This window comes from Anas platyrhynchos, chromosome 4 (assembly GCF_047663525.1).
Source record: "Anas platyrhynchos isolate ZD024472 breed Pekin duck chromosome 4, IASCAAS_PekinDuck_T2T, whole genome shotgun sequence".
Classification (NCBI taxonomy): Eukaryota; Metazoa; Chordata; class Aves; order Anseriformes; family Anatidae; genus Anas; species Anas platyrhynchos.
Window position 1 is genome coordinate 69,232,940 of NC_092590.1, and position 19,275 is coordinate 69,252,214.

General features: G+C 41.0%; 1 protein-coding gene across 1 annotated transcript in view; it reads left to right on the forward strand.

The window, feature by feature from the left end:
• The first annotated feature begins 14,942 nt into the window (after positions 1 to 14,942).
• Positions 14,943 to 19,275, forward strand: part of CPZ (carboxypeptidase Z) — a 32,727-nt gene continuing 28,394 nt past the window's right edge. The window contains exon 1 of the mRNA XM_005016191.6: positions 14,943 to 15,178. Within this exon, the coding sequence (XP_005016248.1) occupies positions 15,076 to 15,178 (103 nt within the window). The 5' untranslated portion in view covers positions 14,943 to 15,075. The remainder of the gene's footprint in view (positions 15,179 to 19,275) is intronic.

The window sequence follows — 19,275 nt, forward strand, 5'->3', positions numbered from 1 at the left end:
CCCACTCTGTCTTGCTGCAAGAAAAGCCTGATGCTCCTGTCTTTCACGTTAGCTTCAGCATAAGGACCAAACATCTCTGCAGGGGGCAAGGGGAATGCTAATTTTTCACTGAGAGTCAACTTTGATAATCTACAGCTCTGTGTGGAAACATGAGTTTGATGATACCCACAATTTTTTATCTGATCTTTAGTTTCCCAAAGAAAATGTTGCTCACTTTAAGAATGTTACATATAGTTAAATATATTAAACCATCACTTCCAACACACACAAATTAAACAAAAAAAAATAATCTTTTTTAGTATCAACAAAATAGTAGATGAGAGAAAATATAATGATAATCTTCTGAAGCTATTACATCAATAAACCTCTAAAGCATAACCAAAGCCACATTTTAAAGGTATAAACCAGAACATAGTTAAACTGTAACATCTGCTGTTAAATTAATTAATGAAGCTGATTCATGCCAGTTGAGGGTGTTGCCATGCACACACTTCATAATACAACTCAATCTTGCAAAGCATTGAACATTTCTGGAGGTGCTTAGGTCTAGACCAAAAAAAAAAAAAAAAAAAAAAAAAAAAAAATCTCAAGCCTGCTGCATGTTACAGAATGCCTTTTAGATTTAATTTCCATGAAAAATTAGGAAGCTGAAGTCTACAGTATGCTCCAAAAGAAGAGTAAAGACACCAGAAACTGAGGGAGGGTGAGGAGAGCTGTAATTCTTCTTTTTCTAATTTCCCCTCTCAATCTTGATTTGCAGTGAAGTTTAAGTGTATTGTTTTGCTGTAACAGAAGGTATCTTCTGCTAATTATGCAGAGCTAGCTCTGTAGGTAATCTTTTCTTTCTCCCTTCTTCTCACCATCCCCTCCTCACCCCATACCAGAGAAGTGCTTGTTCTACTTTCCTTACTGAGTAGGAAGTGTTCACTAAGAGGTCATGGTTTCATTCACCCAGTTTACTGATGCAGGAAAAACTCCTATTAGCTTGGTTCTTCATTCATTATGCCCTGGGTTATTCTGGGGTAGAAGGAGGTAGAGGGAAAATACACTCTGCCATCATCTTTTGAAATGCTGCAAAAAAGATCAGCGTATTTACTGCTGTAACAAAGATGAAAACATGCATCTTATGCAGTGGGAGCATTTACCAGAGGGGTCAATGTTGTGGATTCTCTTACCAATATTTTAGCTAAAATAATCATTGCATACACAATCCTGACAGTTGGATCTAGTATGGATCAGATGTTCCAGAAAACCTGAAATGTGATATCCAAAACGGCATCTTGCCACTGGCACACTTGCTAACATGAAGGTAGTGCTCCAGGAAAGTGGATCTGGATTTATCACCCAACAGCCTGGAGTGGGTTTTGCTAGAAAAGACAAGAGACTGGCAAATACTTGGCAGGTCTGCTCTTGAGCTGGAAATCATGATACTTGGTTCTGTAGTGGAGCTGTCATGCTTGCACTGACATCCTTGGTGTGAAGGAGCTGTGACCCAGCAATGGTTTGTTGTTAAAGAGTATGCAAGAGAAATATCGTTTTCTCACAGTAATAGTAGTAGGGCCCAAAATGTTTCTAGGCTGTGATTATTCAGCTTCTGATTGTAATCTATGTCAGCAAAAATAGTCCTCTTCCTTACTTCAAACTTTCATTTTGGCTGTAGACTGGAACTCAGAACCTTCCCTGAGTGACATCCTCATCCTAACGCAGTCAGAATAAAAACTCTACAGAACAATTTAATTAGTCTATGTAACTGAAGAGGCTTTCAACTTCAATTTGCTTTTCTTAACACACCTTCACCAAAGTATTTCCAAGCCTGAAGATTTGGAAATTTTCTGACAAGATTCAGGATGGAGTTTTGAATCTGCCATTATAGAAAAAGGAAGCCTTTTTACCTCATTCCCTAAGTTAGTGCTCTAACATTTATCAAAAAGAGTGGCCTCGTCCAAAGAAAATAGGATTTATTTTTATTATTATTATAATTGCTTAGCACCTATAACTGCAGGTAAACTCTGAGACTGTCAACCAGGCTGAGTTCCTGAGGCAAAAAACATGAGGCAGTACTTAGACTATGAATTCCCAAAAGGTTTAAGTATGACCTCTGTCCCAGCCTGCTCAGTCTTTGCAAGAGGGAAGTACTTGAGTTCAAGTGTAAAATCAAAACTAGTACGCTTGGGTTGTGTGATCCTGAAAACTTATATGTCTCTCAGCTTAGATGGCAATGAAGACCTCAGGTCTTTAAATTTTCACTCCACAAATTCCTTATCCTCATTGAAGATCAGACGTGTCCTTCATCTGGATAAATTTACACCTATTATATATTTGCAAGTAATCTACACTGCTCAAAAATTAATGAATACATGTTTACCCTATTTTAACATTAGTAATGGTGGTACCGAACTTAATTTTCAGAGCTATTTGCAATGTTAGGCTTAAAGGTCATTAAGCATGTGGAAATCAGCGCTCTTTAACACAACTTCTAATGGACCAGCGAGTGATTTAATTTTATTTATTTTTCTTACAATTTTGGATTAGAATTCAAACTCTGAGAAATTTATCTCTATTGAAAATTGTTGATGTTGAAACTCATCTAGATAAAACGCTTAAAAATACTGAAAAGAACAGTTCTACATGAGCTGGAAGGCTTGACTAGATCATATGGAAGGCATATTTTATGTTGTTTTTATTTTATGTTGTTTTTATTTTATGTTTATTTTATTTTATTTTATTTTATTTTATTTTATTTTATTTTATTTTATTTTATTTTATTTTATTTTTTATTTTTCTCCAGAAGTAATTATGTGCAGTTGTGCATGCAAAATTGAACAAGTAACTGTGTGTCTGTGTCAAAAGCACATAGCATATTTCAGGATTGTGAATTGCAAATGGCTTTTTCGGTCTGGTTCAGGAGGACACCTGGTTTGTAGGAGGTGTTAATTACACAAGTAAATTAGAGATTCTGCTTTTTATTTTTGGAAAGCAGGTCCAATTAATATTTAATGGCTCAGTTGGAGACACAGCAGAGCTGACCTTAAGAAAGGTTGTAAATATATGAATACCTTTTTGGTGCCAGAAACTTTGAAGAGGAAAATGTCACCTGGCACGATGTATGCAAACAGCTCCTGCTTGGAGCTGGAGCTGCTTTTCTCTGTGGTTTACTGATGTCATGCAGGCCAAATAACCGGTCCCATTTATGTGTATCCTTGTTTCTTTTCTCTCTACAAGCCAGCTTGCCTTGCCAGGACATGTAGGTGCATGAAAGTATGAAAGGTCTCTAAGGATGCATGAGGGAAACTAGGTGCTTTCTGCTCTATTCTATGAGTGAGCAATGAATGAAACATGAGTCGCTCCCAGCCAGGTTTCTTGTACACTCTTTATGCAAATGAAACATATTGCAAAGCATGTATGTTAAATGTCAGAGGGCCCATATGGTAAAGGGTATTTCTGAGTGATAAGAACTATGGATCTTTCCAGTCCATTCACTCAATGCCACTTTTTTTTAACCAGGTGCCTTCAGAAATACTATGAAGAATATCTGAAGTATCTTCACCTCTGAGTCCAATCTACTATCACATATTGCAAACTGCTCAGCAGCCCACTATGGACAGTAAGAGCTCTCCAAACAAAAAAACAAAGTACTCTTTGAGATATAACCTAAGGTTTTTGTTGTGAACTCTTCATCAGTTTCACCATGTCACATTTGCATGTGACATAAATAGATTGGTATCCAGCAAGTTTGGAGCAAACTGTTCAGCATGTTTATGTTTCCAATTTTCCTTCCTAAACCAAATAGATTGAAATCTTGTAACCCCTCCCAAGACCTCTGCTCCTCATGCCTAACCCTTTAGTAGCTTCAGTTAACACACTATCAAATTTCATTTTTTTTCAACTCAAGGCTTAACACTCTAATTGTATTCCAACAAAGCCTGACCTTAAGTAGCAGATTCTTTACTATCTTCTTTTCACTTTTATAATTCCTGTCTTTACATATCCAACCACTCTGTTCTCCTTGCTTGCAGCTGTCAGCCCTGAGGCACATTTTCAGAGTATTTTACAGAAACCTAGTAAATTGCTCAGTGCTCTTGCTCCATGGCATGGGACTAGAGATTGGGTTTGTGTGTTCATGTTCACAAGAATGTTTGAATGTGTTTTAGGTCTCATGTTTCACATTTGTCCTTATTCCAAGTAAAACAAAATATTGATTTACAATACATGACCTTCATTTTATGAATGGTTGCTGATCCCTAGGTCTATTGCTCAGAAAGACTTTCATCTCTAAATCTTACTTTTCAGGTAATCACTCTTTTTGTTGTTGCTGATGAAGACTGTGTTAGGCATTTAAAATAGCTCTTTGGGCTCCCCACAGTATTCCAAATACTCCATTGCCTTTTTATTCTTACTACCTTGTTGAAAACCATAGAAGTACTAGAACTATATTTCTTAGGAGATCTGAAGCACAGACAGATGAACGACCAAGCAGCCAAAAAGTGCCTTGCTTTAAAGTGCCTGAATCACATTTTAGAAGATACCTGTGAATATAGGATAAACACTTTCATCCTGAATTTGTTTGTTGGTACATTGAATTCTGAATCAGAGTTTCTCAGGCATTTAAAAACATGTTTCTCATTATGGACAGAGACACCTCAATGATGATAACAGAGATGAATTCACAGAATGCTCTTTAGAGTACAGGAAGAAGACAAGCCCCCTCCCTTCCTGAGGAGCTTGATCCACCAACACCACATAAAAATGGACTGACAGACAACCCTTTGTTGTAATACACAGCTGTAAGTGCTTAAGCCACTACCTTTTCTGCTTTTCTAGGTGAAGCTTCAAGAATCTTCTTTGGGTGTGAGGGTTCAGGCTGAGATCTCTCATCTGCTTGGAGAACACCAGCTGGGCCAGGATGAAGGATGGGTAGAAAGGGGTTCTGAACTTCCTTTCTTGTGGAAGTGTTTTCAATGTACAAACAAGAATTTGAGACGATGTCTGTGAGACAGCATAGACTCTGTGTTTGATGCTGAAATTAAGTGGATGGGGCCTTTGATAGAAAGGGAGAGATGATATTCCTGCTCCTCTGGGAGCTGCTTAAATCCAATCTGTGTACTACATCTGATGTCTTTTCTTACTGGGCAGGAGCATGATGGAAGGGGAAAACATGTTAAGGGTAAGATCCTTGTTTCACTGACTTCAAAGAGATGTAAACCAAAATTTTACTTGAAGTTCAGGTTTGAATTTGCATAAATCTTTGCAAAATGCCATATAAGACCATGTCAGTAAAGACTAATTTAGTGAATAGACTCCTTAATTTAAAAATAAAAATATACGTTAAAAAAATCCTTTGATTCTTGCATATCCTAACTAAATACATTAATGACACTGAATAGAAATACAATCTGTGAGGTATAGGTTTCTTTCAAACGATAAAATAAAGATATTAAACAGGCTCAAAATGCAGATAGTGTTGCTATAGTGCAATCAGAACTCCACAACTCTGATAGTTGCATGCACCTGTCTGGCTTTTTTTCCTAAGCTTTCTCACAGCTCCCTGGGTATCCTCTCTGATGAATACCTGGGCTTGCTGTTGAGAAGCCAGTCACTCCAGCCAACTGAATTTGACACTCATAAGCTCCCTTTTTTCTTTATTTTTATTTTTATTTTTTATTTTTTATTTTCTAAGAACCAGAAGAACACTGTGACAGTGGTGTTAAAAAGTAATTCAAACTCAGAAGTTTCTTTCCTTCCTTCTTAAAAATCTTGTTTATTTCTTGAAAGATATTTATCGCAAAGAACAAGGAATAAACTCTCTAACTGCACACTTTGCTCATAAGTGTTTTTTTTTGTAAGTATTTATAAATTCCCTTCTGCTTAGTTACTTTCATCTCTGGGTTTAAAGAGATCTGAACAGACACAAGAACAGCAGCATTTTCTTTTTGTATCTCTGCTGGCCTGTGTTCCCTTTGCAAATGCTGAATGCTTGCTCAATCCCCACACTTCCTCCCCCTTTAACACATTTGAAAGTCTCTCTCTTCCTTCTGTTTTCTCATGACACCTGAAATGCAGACCACTTATTTTCTTGATGTGTTCTCATGGACTATTATGTTGTTCTCACTGTTCTCACTTTTTTTAATTATTATTATTTTTATTTTCCCTGTGGTTTTAGTTTTCTGTGATCTTTTTGTTTGTTTGTTTGTTTGTTTTGTTTTTTAATTAGTTTTCCACTCACAGCCTTTTTTGTTTTAATTTTTTGCATCTGAGGAGGATTGTAACATGCAAATTGATTAAACTAGAAGGAAAGGTGTGGGGAAAAAAAAAGGCAATCAAAGAAATTATACCAAAAGTCTTACCAAATCTATTTTGTCCTTTGGGTTTACAGTCTACAAATTGCTGTAGTCAGTAGCACACAACTGCTGTCATATCTAGCTGCATTTTCATTTTAACATAAAGTTACCAGATATTCATTTATGTCTGAATCAAGAAGCAAAAGGTGTTCAGCATGAATTCCTCAGAGAAATAATTTTATTTTTGGAGCTTCAAGAAAATTTTGAACCTACTGTCCCGATAAACCTTGTGAAGGGAAGGCTGGATTGAAATGCAACCTACCCAATGTGAGGACACACCCTGGTTTCCTCTGGGCTTGTTCTGCAATGGTTAACTATCCGTTATTACACTGGCAGATTAATAGCCTCACTTCTAATGCTGATGCTCTCAGGTTCAGCCCTTCGTGTCAGTCACCTTTTGGTGTACAAGATATGAACCTGCAAAAAACAGAGAAATGGATCCCAGAACCTTTTGCTTTGTAACTTCACATACTGTTATTGCATTGTTTTGATGAATCTTGAGGGTAGCTGTTGCTTGGCAACTTGAAACTAAACAGGTCCAACTTAAATATATTATGTAAATGGCTTGTTCTTAGTTAGCAAGGTTTCTTGACATCTTGACATCTTGCTCATAGAGGAAAGCTGGAATTTGGACTTGCCTCCTGGTGAAAAGTAGTTTCTTTCAAGGAGACAGAAGTAGCTACTGAGAGCTGTGCTTAGCACAGTAATTTGTAGAAAAATCAAAAAACTTACTTCCTTCAGGTATTTATCTGGATATCTGTACTCCAAAAGTGTCCTGTTTATTAGTGATTTAAAGGAAGACCCTGACTAATCAAAGTTTTGATGAGTAAAATTAACTTTTTTGATGAATTAGTGGTTCTCTTTTGTTCCCTTATCACAGTAAAACACTACAGGATAACTTATTGAAATTAAAAATTTAGGAAAATCAGAAAAATACAGATTCTCAGCAGTCATAGAGAGCTCACTGTCAGAGTAATTCAGGGAGCTGATAGTATGGTTAGGACCACGGATGATGGCTTTTGAGCTGATATTGGTCATGTTCTGAATCCTTGTAGGCTGAAAAAACGGACAATGAACCTCTCCCATGGTGTTTAGTGTTCAGCCTGCAGAAGATAAGGCTCTGGGGAGACTTTATAGTGGACTTCCTGTACCTAAAGGGGGCCTACAGGAAATCTGGGGAGGGACTCTGTCAGGGAGTGTAGAGATAGGATAAGGAGGAATGGTTTAAAACTAAAAAAAAAAGGGTCATTTTAGATTAAATATAAGGAAGTTTTTTACACTGAGGGTGGTAAGGTCCTGGCCCAGGCTGCCCAGACAGAATCACTGAATCACAGAATTGTAGGGGTTGGAAGGGACCTCGAGAGATCATCAAGTTCAACCCCCACTTGTGAGTGACTTGAGAGCTTGTGGATGCCCCATCCCTGGAGGTGTTCAAGGCCAAGTTGGATGGGGCTTTGGGCAACCTGGTCTAGTGGGAGGTGTCCATGCCTATGGCAGGGAGATTGGAACTGGATGGTCTTTAAAGTCCCTTCCAACCCAAACCATTCTATGATTCTATATGTAGATGACACAGCATTTCTCATATCTATATAAATCTTAGCAGTTGCGGATTGGGTCTTTAACCAGAGCAGCATCATGATATCAGTATCACTAGGTGAAATTACACTGACAGAGGTTTTAATCCAAAATATTAGCCTTTTTGAAAGGCTGGAAGGAGGGTTTCACTAACTGATGGTGCCATTCCCAGAATATAGACTGTGACTGGTATTGTTCCCACAGTGTATCCCACTGGCTGGTGCTGCCCACACTATAGATTTTATTCTACTCTTCACTGTCCTGTTCTTGTTCTCTTGATAACTATGGCTTGGCCTGTCCTATACAACTTATTTTTCAGAAGTGTTTTACATACTTGAAATACTTGCAGATGACTCCTGAATATCCAATTAGTCATTTTTTTGGCCAAGACAAACCTATGTTCATATTTCTTATGATGAGTCAGTGCTTAAGACCTCATCCTATTTGTTACCCCTCTCCAAATTCCTTCCAATTTGTTAATGTTTTTAATGTCATTGGATGCACAATAATGTGACATAAGGGTGATGGAAAGCAGTGATGTGATGGAGTCTAGTTGAATCCTGGAAGAGTCGCATGAGGCAGACCTGAGCCAGTGAACCCCAGAGATACAGTAACGGACTACATCAGAAATAGATATCCATTTCCAGGAACCAATGAGTTTCTTACAAAAATCTTAGGGAACTAAGTTGCTGCATATAGGTCTGGCTAAAAAGCTTGTGTTTTAAGCCCAGTAGATGTTGATGAACAGCTGGGAGAACAGCTTTGAGGTCTGCTTGTTTTCTGTGAGCAGGCAGTCTGTTTGGGATTTATCTGTGGGGCTGAGTGGCATGATACTGAATGTGTTGGCTGCATGAGGTGCTGCATGATCCCAGGAATGGTCTCCAACCTGGTTGCTCCACCTATTTTGCTATTTCTATCGAGCACCTTTAGTCTGAAGTCACCCACAAAAGACTATATGAACATAGCAAGTGGAGGTTAGAGGCAATCTCCTGCGAAAAGTGGAACTTACAATAGCAACTTTGCCCAGTGGCTCTCTGTAGTTTCCACTAATGATCTGTTATTTCTTGAATGTGGAAAATCAAAACTGGACTAAAGTTCTGGATCTGTTAAAAAGACTCTGTAGTTAGGGGAATTTTTTTCCGAGGGGGAGGCAGGGGTTGGAGGGGGGGGGGGGGGGGGGGGCTGGTTTTGTTTGTTTGCTTTTTGCTTATTTGTTTTTACTTTTTATTTGACTCAGGAGCTTATTTCAAAATGTGAAGTTGAAATCCTCAACATTATCAGGCCAGACCTGAAATGACTACTGGTCCCTGCTGCTTGAGTTTAACACCCATTTACCCGGAGAATGTCAGCCTTAGAGGATGATATTTCTTTGGAAAGTGCTGAGGATCTGTCTTCAAGGAAACAGGGTCTGTTAAGTCTTTCTCCTGTTGGGTATCTGCAAAGAGAAGTAAGTATTCAAAGTCACTTTTTCAAAATCCTTCCCAGCACCTCTGAAAATGTGCAAAGCAAACCCTAGAGGACTTTTTTTTTTTTGAATGTTTTGGCATTAATGTTCTGTGAGACAGGGAAGAGAGACAAAGTGAAATGAGTCTCAAAATAGGACTGTCAAGTTCTTTTCTGGTAGAGCTGATATTAATTTTTAATACTCCATCTGCGATCAGAAGAAAAGAAAGACCTTTAGCTCTCAGCACAGATCTTTTTTGAGCACACTTATTTTTTTCTTGTAGACATTATATATTCAGTTATGTGATTCATTGACTTATTTTTATTATTTTTCTTGCTTTGTGAGAGTCAGAGTCACCTCTGAGCTTCATCTTGATCTAAGACCACAAAAAGCAACCCTATAACAGTAATCCTTCTTTGCTACTTTGCATGTGGGAGTAATAAAAGGGAGCCTTTGAGAGGATAACAAGATCCTCATGTTAGTTCTATCTTTTTAATGACTATGTTTAAATAATGTTGTGCCCTGATGGTAGGGTTTGGTGATTGGTGCATGCTATTTCGCACATGTTTTCCTGCATATAGCATCATGTTTATTACTTTAGTTCCTTTGTGGTCTTGTTCTACCATCTGGTGCCAGGTTTCCTTCCAGTTTTTGTATCACTTGCACCTTTGATCATGGCTGAGTTTTAACTAGATATCATTTTTACCTGTCATCAAAAAAAAAAAAAAAAAGAAAAAAAGAAAAAAAAACTTCCTTAGTGGTTCCATTTCTTACTGATTAGCCCAAGCAAGCACAAAGATCACATGAATGGTGTACTAAAATACAGGCACATATCCAGATGAATCTTTCTAAAATGGCAAGGCCTTCTCCTGCTTTAATTACATTCCTCTGCTTTAAGATAGGGTCAGTTCTTTGGATCACCTGGAAGAAGTACAAGGAACAAATTTTGTGGGTTACTGACTTAGTCCAACTGTGACAAGTCAGACAGAAGATGAAAACAAGCTTTAGTTATCACTGGCTGTACTTGTATTGAATTTAAACAAGTTGCATTTTTCTCAAGAGCGGTATTTTATTTTTCCTTTTACAATTATTATACTTAACTAGGAAGTAAAGAAATATCTGTTGGCTTGATATTAATAGGGCAAAACCCACCCAGTCAATGCTTACTTTTTTCCAGCATGTAAAAAAAATCTGTGGGAAAGCAATTGGCAAAATATGCTAAATATAACAGGGAAGGGAAGGGAAGGGAAGGGAAGGGAAGGGAAGGGAAGGAAAGGGAAGGGAAGGGAAGGGAAGGGAAGGGAAGGGAAGGGAAGGGAAGGGAAGGGAAGGGAAGGGAAGGGAAGGGAAGGGAAGGGAAGGGAAGGGAAGGGAAGGGAAGGGAAGGGAAGGGAAGGGAAGGGAAGGGAAGGGAAGGGAAGGGAAGGGAAGGGAAGGGAAAGTTCAATTTTAGAGCCATTAAAGGGAGTTTAGCTTTTGGATCATGTCTAGGCTGGTTCACTCTGGGGTGGTCTACTGGAGTTCTACTCCTTCCCTAGTGTGCTGGTACAACTGTGGATGTGGTTGATAATGATCAAAAATAACTGCTGCAGGCTACAGGGAATTTGTGGAATATTTGAGACATGGAGAAAGTTTCAGTCCATGAACCATTCTTGATTAAACTCTTAGAGTGCAATGTAGGAAAAGAAGAAAATTCTTGTGTGGTCTTTTTCTCCTCTCTCTACTTTTAGTCTCTCCAACAAATTTCTGGCTCTGGATATTTGTGTGGTAGTTTCTAAAGTTGGTTTAATCTTGTGGGTCATAAGGGGAACAAATTGAAAGTTGAGATGAAAGGCATGGCTGAAAAAATTCTGTGAGAAAGTTAAAAGCTCCCCAAGTACAATGTAGATGGTCCCAGAAGACACAAAGAAAATCCCCAAATATATATTCTGCTTAATAAATGCAGAGCAGAATATCCTATATATCCTTAGAGTAAAATAGTCATTTCTCTTAGCTAAAAGTTAACTCGCATCTGCGTAAAATATATTTAAAGAACAAACATTACTCCTTCTTTTAACTTAGCTCTAGAAGCTGAAATAGAAGTCCTGGTGGACCTTTCTCAGATCTCTGTTAGAGCATTAAGCACAGCCAGGACATAGGGGGATAAGGTCTGAGCAGAAAACAGGTAGTCCCCAATAAGATCTCGTAAAAATATTTAAATTAACACTTAACGATATTGTAATGCTTCAAATAAAAATGATTAAACCCAGATGATGCTGTTACATCTGCCTGTAACTCTGGGATTTCTTTGTTCATTATTATTATTATTATTATTATTATTATTATTATTAAAGATTGTTTTAGAATCAGGATGAATATATTGTAAGCCATAACCCAATGTCAGCTCCCTGGAAAGCCTACAAGGTTGATAAAACGCAGAAGTGATATGACAGAGATGGGTAAGTACATTCACATATTCTCAACCGTCTTTTCCCTACCTGTTTTTAATATTTTTAGGTTTCAACTGTATACCTAAACTATACATGTTAGTAATGCCATTTGATATACTCAGTGTTGTCACAAAACAAACATATGAGAAGGACGAGTGTTCTATACATAGCCCTAATTAATAGGGTTTAATTAGTGGATTTTCATTAATGAGGCTGAAAAATAACTAAACAAGGTAGAAATGCTGACTGGCTGGAAATACTGAATGGATAGGGGCAGCAGTAGCTGAACTACCATCCACCTCAGAAAGATGCAAGTCTAAAGGAGGACCCAGAGGATGTGACTGTGCCCACTGGAATGGACAAAACTTCACAGACAGACATTATAAAGACTGGGATCAAATTCCTTGAAAAGGAGGAAAAGAACAGATAACATTGTAACAGTAAACAAAATAACATTTTTTTTTTGTTTTTCTGTTCTCTATACTTTATTTACTGTATTCAAACATGGAAAAAAAAATGATAATGGTGACAAACTAATAAATTTACCTGTGTTGCTAGCTATGTTAATGTCATGCTTGGGCCCCATCTACCCTACTTAATGCAATATATTTTTTTTATCTTGGTACCAAATGGAATTACTGTTTTAATATAAAAGGTCCATGAAAGCTGCAAAACAAAGAAATTCAAAACTTTTTTATGTCAGCAGCTGAGGGTTTTGTTTAGTTGGTGCAGTGGAGTTTGTTCATGATGTGATACACCAGGATGCAGGTGCCAGGTCCAGGTTTTTGGGAGACATGGGTGTTGTTACCCAGATGCATTCTGATATCCATGGGTCTTTCTGTGCCAGGCTCATGACTGCTGCTGCTGTTCCCAATTGCAGGCTCAGCCAGCAGCAAAGCTGAGCACATCTCCCACAGCGGCTTGCATACATACATGCATGCTGCCAGACAAAGCCCTGCAGCAACAGTGCTCAGAAATTTAAGTGCAGAGAGCCCAGTCCTCTTCCCCCTCTGGTTCACTAGTGAAAACACAGGTGCTTGCATCCCCTGGCTTGCCACCAACATTCACAGATCCCTCACTTATCAGCACAAGCTCTCAGTCCATACCACAGGTCACTCATCCAGGCACTGATTCAGATCTTGAGTCTTTCCAGATGTGGGTCTTCTCCTTCTTGCCTGCTAATCCAGACTGACGTTTGCTAACAAACTATTCATACACATACATGGCCGGATGTTTATATTCACTTGGGAAATACAAACACGTCTCTCCAGTTGCTGATGCCCAGACCTTGCAGACTATACCTTGGTCTCTCTGTTTGCAGGCACTTTGACCTTTCAGCACTCATGTCTAGGATAGGAAGGGAGACTGCACAAGAAAAAGAGTAGCTAAGGCAGGATTTAATATGATAGTAGACAAGACTGCAGTGACATACAGGGCTCAGTCACCTAAGTGCACAGGCTGGCAGCCTGCTATCATGAAGCTGCCCCATTTATTCCCTTCCTCTTTGTTTTGTTGCACTGATACACTCTGGTTCTTCCCCTGCACTGCTTTTGACCCTTCACCTAAGCATGCCATAATAATTTTTGCATGGCCTCTGAAGTCTCTTCAGTCATCCCATAATACTAATGACAGCCCAGGTGCACAACAAGGGCTCACATGCATCCTGAGCACGTCAAGCATGAACGTAGCAGATTGGTATTCTGAGCAGCTTGACTGCAGGGTGCTGGGGAGCTGGACAGGAGGTGGAACACATCCTGCCCTTGGAGACCCTTCAGGACTGTGCTTGTGACAGCCCAGGTGCACTGCTGTATGGTCAGGGTAGCCAAATTCTATTCTCCTCCTTAGAAGTTGGTTCTTTGAGCCCTGATGGGCTTTGGTGCTGTTTGCTCCCAGGGCAGGCTCTGCAGTCTCCAGATGCAGTAGGAAATACTGGAGATAAGAAAAGTCACCCTCCCCTGCAGAACTCATCAGCAGAGGACTTCCTTTACCGCTGAGCTCCCAAATCCTTCTTTCAGCATAACCCCCCAAACATGATGAGGCATCAATTACTTTTAGAGGCATACAGCATTCTCCTGCCCTGTCAGCCTGTTTTGTGTTTTCCCCTGCAGGGTGGTTCATTTGATTACATTATCATGCAACACCGTAACTCCCTACCGATCCCTCTGATAGCAATCACGGTGAGTTGGTGTACTCTAACTGCAAGGTGAGGATTTCTGCTCTTATGTGTAAGCAGGTATCCTTCCTCAGGGGAACATTCACTGCCTGGAAAGACAGGATACTTTAGTTTATTTTAGTCCACAGTTTTGAAGAAAAAATCCTCGGAAATCCATGGGAAAAAAAAAAAAAAAGATTTTTTTTCATGTGTAGGTAAAAAAAAAATAAGGAAGGAATTCACATCCTACCTATGGCAAGCTTTGCCACTATACCTGTAAAAATTCTTCTGTTTAAAAAAATAAATAACAAAAAAGAAATAATAAATTTAAAATACATTTAATATAGAACAACTATCCAGTTAAAGTACATATTGTTTAGTTTTTACATTCCCCAGATTTTTGTGATTTTTTTTTTCTTTCATTTTGTTTTAATAGGAATAGACAGAAAAGATTTATAACCCTCCAAGTTTACTCGTGTAAACTGGGTCTTATCTTAAGCAACTGGCAAGCCCAGGAGGAGCCTGTGGAGGAGGATCCCACTTCCTGGGTTCCCACTCTTGCTGTGCTGGAGGACATGCAGCCTGGATTCCCTATGCTGTCATGCTGCATTTTAAACTCACAGTTTAAGCTGCTTATGAAACACTGTTCTTTGGGAAGAAAGTTACTTTTGTTTGTCTCCTTTTCTCTCTCTTTCTGCCTCTTCCCTGTGTTTTCTTCAGGCAGTCACTCTTGGCTGCAGTGTCACAGGCTTTAATGCAGCTCCCCTCTCCCTTGGGAGAACCACTGCCCAAAGACCAGTGTGTGGGACCCTGAGCCAAAGCAGCACATCCCCGCAAGGACTCCCCTTTGCTCACACCGCTAATGAAATTACAAACCAGGCTGCAACCGGGAGGCTGTGGGGAGGCAGAGGGGAGGGAGAGCTCATTCCTCCTCCCTCTCTGCCTCAAAGCCTTTTGCTTTCCAAGCTCAAATGCTAGCTGAAATCTGACGCCTGGACTGCATATGCTGTGAGACGTGGGCATGCCCTCGTGGTGCACTGATTTCCTCCGCGGCTTGGAGAGCCAGAGCCGTGCTGAGGCTCAAAGTGGAGGAGCCACTCCATCAGGCAGCGAGTGCCACATCACTGTGCTGCCTGCATGAGGGGTTCCAGCATGGTCCTGAGGCTCCTGCTCTTCCTCACCGGGCTGCTTAGGGCCACCGAGCCAGCGCCCCGCTGCGAAACCGGCCAGGAGACCCTAGGTAAGGATAACCACCCCAAAAGCTCCCTTTCCCTTCTCCTTCCTTCTTCTGCTGATGAACAGAGAAAAAAGCTCAGGTTTCAAGACAAGAGAGGCAGGAGATGTCACCCTCACCTAAAGATGGGGGGATCAGCTCTTTGGGAATCTGCACCCCCCTCCCCAGTGATGAAATTGGGGTTGTGCCTGGGAAGCATGGATGGGAAAGAAAGCAGCGGTGTGGCTCTGAAACAGAAAAGCAAGCTTGAAAAGTAAGGGAATGTAAAGTTTTCCCATCACTGTCTTAAGGCCATGTGCAGATATGCCTTTCTGTCAACTTACAGAGTCTCCTGTCAGTAGGGTTCCTCTTTGTGTCTGGGGAATGCCGTGGGTTCTCCCCATCTCTGGCCTTGCCTTCTAGGAATGTGGCAGTCAGGTTACAGGAAGGTGAACTTTCGACCTCGTGTGTGTTTTTCTGCTTAAAAAAAATCTCCTTATATTCAGATTTAGGTCACTTTTTTTCAAGTCCAAAGTATGAGAAGATTTATTAGGATGTGACAGCTGGAGGGTGTGTTGTAGCTTGCTATAAGCTACATGGAATTTGTATGAATCGATTGGCTGGAAGGACAGATTTGCCCATTAGAGTAGAGGTGAGATAGGAACATGCTGCTAAATGAATTGAAAGTGCTTCAGCTTTCAATTCAGGAACCACTTGACTAATAAAGAAAAAAATCAAATAACTTTTAGAAATATGTGGTGGCTTTTTTAACAAGTTGGCTTAATTCAGATTTCTTTTATGTGGGGACAGTGAGGAGGTGAGTGCGGAGTAATTCCTGTGTAGTGACAAGGTCAGTTCCAGGAAAACTATAAGGGAGAGGAAAACTGTTTTCAGAGGGTTCCAATTCAAAATGATTCAGAAAAAGACTCAGTTTACAGGAATACAGGAAAGTCAGTGCAAGTGACCTTTTTGTTACCCAAGGAAGTTCAGCTATGCTTCAGTTCTTAAATATAAGCCACAGACTGCCACTAACACTGAACTGCTACACGATGCAACCCATGTGCCATGTATTGCATATAATTTGAGAGTGCTGTTCCCATGAACATCAAAGTAAGGTCTACCGCAGCCTGAAGGGATTTTATTTCTGGATAAAGCTGCACAAAGAGAAGCGCTGTTGACTATTTACAGCCAATTACAGGAAGAGGCTGTGTGGTTTGCAGCATGCCCTTTCTCAGAGCGCTCTGATTCCGCTCCAGCTCCAGCTGATCAAAGTTGTGCTCTGGGGTATTATTAATCCTGGTGACTGCAAAAGCAGGGAGCATCAAGGGGTAACTCCGTGGCAGGTTGTTTTCTGTGTGTCTGCAACTGTGCTGTCTGTAGGGGAGGGTGTTAGGAGAGGCAGGAGATGGAAACACAGCTTGCACGTGAAAGGACTGGACTGCTGAATACAACTCCAGAGGATGGCTAATGGCAGGGAAAGTGAGCTGACAGCATCGTTACAGGGTGTGCAATGTGAGCATGGGGGACACTGTGATAAGGATTGTTGGACCAGGAATGAAGTAGCAACCTGGACACCCAGAGACCTGCCAGCTTTCCTCTTCCTTTTCCAAAGGGAAGGTAATGTCATGTATGGCCACATGAAAACAGATGGGGCTGCAGTGCTGAACCCATTTCCAACACCCAGCAGCAGTAGGTTATGTCTTCAGCTGCAGTGCTGTGAGTGTCTCCCTTCTTTAGGGATCCCTCATGTCAGGTGTGGATCTTGATGGACCTCAGTTCCCAGAGTCACAGTGCCCTGCAGCAGCAGTAAAGCCCTGAGCTGCTTGTGCAGGAGCGGGGGCAGAGGGAAGCAGTGCTCATGCCTGGCTCACAGCAAGCCTGAAGCTGCTTTTCCAGGCTTCTCAATGATATTTGCTCTGCTGTGTGCTGTGACTCTTTCTTTCTTCCTTTTTTTTTTTTTTTTTAATAAGAAATCAATCCCAAATTAGGCTAACAATACCAAGATCCTCTCAAAATGCTTTGTGCCCTCCTGCTTAGTAAAATAACAAGATGACTGTTGTCATCCAGCCCTACAACAGGGCACGCACTAATGTGTGTCACAGGCATCATACAGTGTGTGGAGAGCACTTTAAGTAACACCTGGGGACCACGGCACTGAGAGAGGAGAGATCCCATCTCAGCTCTGTGTTGTGTCCCTGGGGAGGCAGCACTTCCAGACTCCAGTGAGTTTTACTCGCCTTTTAGCCTGTAGTTCGGGTAAGAAAAGCACAGCCTGGCATGTTGCCCTAAAGGTAACCAGCCTTTGGCAGGGGGGGCTAAATGCACAGGTTCCTGCTTTATCTGAGCGTCACGCACCTCTCTGAACATTGATGTATTCCGGCAGGGATGAGTTAAATGCAACAGGGAGAGCAAAAACCAAAACAAAGCAGAAGCGGGCTGAGGTCACATGCCTCGAAACCCAAAAGGCAGCTGGTTTAGCTCGGCAGGGTGATGGGAACACCCGCGAGCTGGCCCCGGGGTGCCACCGTGTGGGCTTTGGGCAGGCACAGCGGCTCTGGAGGCAAACAGGATGCCTGAGCAGCTGCCTTGAAGTAAAATCCATCCCCTGATCCATAATTCTTTTTTTTTTTTTTTTTTTTTTTTTTTTGGGTGGGGGGATAGATGGGACTGCTCATTGGAAGTCACTTATGAGGCTGTCACCAGCGCTGCTGAGGTGGAAGAGCAGCTTGGCACCAGAGTACCACCTCCTCTCCCACCCCCTGGTGTTTCCCACCGCTGTGCTCTTGCCCCCCTCCCAAGGTCTCTGAGTTTAACCAAGGTCTCTGAGTTTAACCAACCCCCCTCCTCCCTAAACTTCAGCAGCGAGTAAGATCTTCTGCAAAGCCAAACTGACTGAAAAAGCAGCTTCACATGCAGGCACTATGCTTTTCCCCTCCCAGTGTTCCAATCTCCATAGTATGCCCTGCTTCACTGCAAAGTGACAAAGAGAAACGCCATTGCCTTTCACGAGCTTCAGGCTGGCCCCAGCCTCATGGGACCTGAGCGTTTTAGTTCAGCTGCTGTGCCTTCCCCCCCCCCCCCCCCCCCTTTATTTATTTATTTATTTATTTATTTAACTTTTTTTTTTTTTCCTCCCTTGCTGAAACCATGCCTGTGTCCTCACACAGACAGAGCTTCTCCAGCTGCTCATGTGCTGCTCCTTGACACCAGGGCTAGTGGTACCACCTGGGTCCCTTACCCCACTATGCCTGGCATGGGCAGAAATGGTTCAGAAGTGTAGCCATGACACCCGTGTGGGGAAGCCCAAGCTGTGAGAGCCTTGCCTACTTAGACATATTGAGAAAGATGCGTCCAAGTCTTGTCAAAACAAAAAAATGCAGAACTACATCATGCATGCTCACAAGACAAGAAATTCCAGCTCTCGTAAACCCAGATTTTATCATCAAGTCATGCGAGCTGCTTGGATTCCCACCAGTGGCTCTAGTATTTTTTACACTAATATTTCAGCAACACTGATCTCTGGCTACATTTAACACAGGAAATGGGATCAGAAACCACTGCTTACATGGGGAAAGTAAGCTTATATTGAAAAATAATATGTGGGTATACCTTTTTACTGCTGAAATAGTTTATGCGTGAATTTAATCTGAAGATGAAGTTTTCTGCAGAATACTTTCTTAGATGTTTTTAAAGTATGGGTGTGTAAACACACAGAAATCAAAACCTCAGGAAAAAAAATCTAGTGCTGTGAGACACAACTAGGCTGTTAGAAAGACTCCATAGCACTAATCATTAATCCTCTTTAGCATTTCTTGACATCATCTTTCCTGTCACACAGCTAGTTTGGGATTATCCAGGGCTAACAACTACCATGCTCCCTTTTGGGCTGCTCAGGCCATTTGAGAGCCATCCCCTCATCGAAACAGGACCTAATATTGGATAAATGTTGCGGATGTCACTGTGCAAGGAGGTGCTGAGCATGCAGATGTGCCAGGAAGTCAACTATCTTTCTGTGAATACGGTGTTTGAGGCTGGTGGGCTGTGTCCTTGTCTGTCTATAAGGCTTCTGCCCCTTCTCATGACTGCTAAATCTCATTTGGACAATGATCATCACACTTGGACAC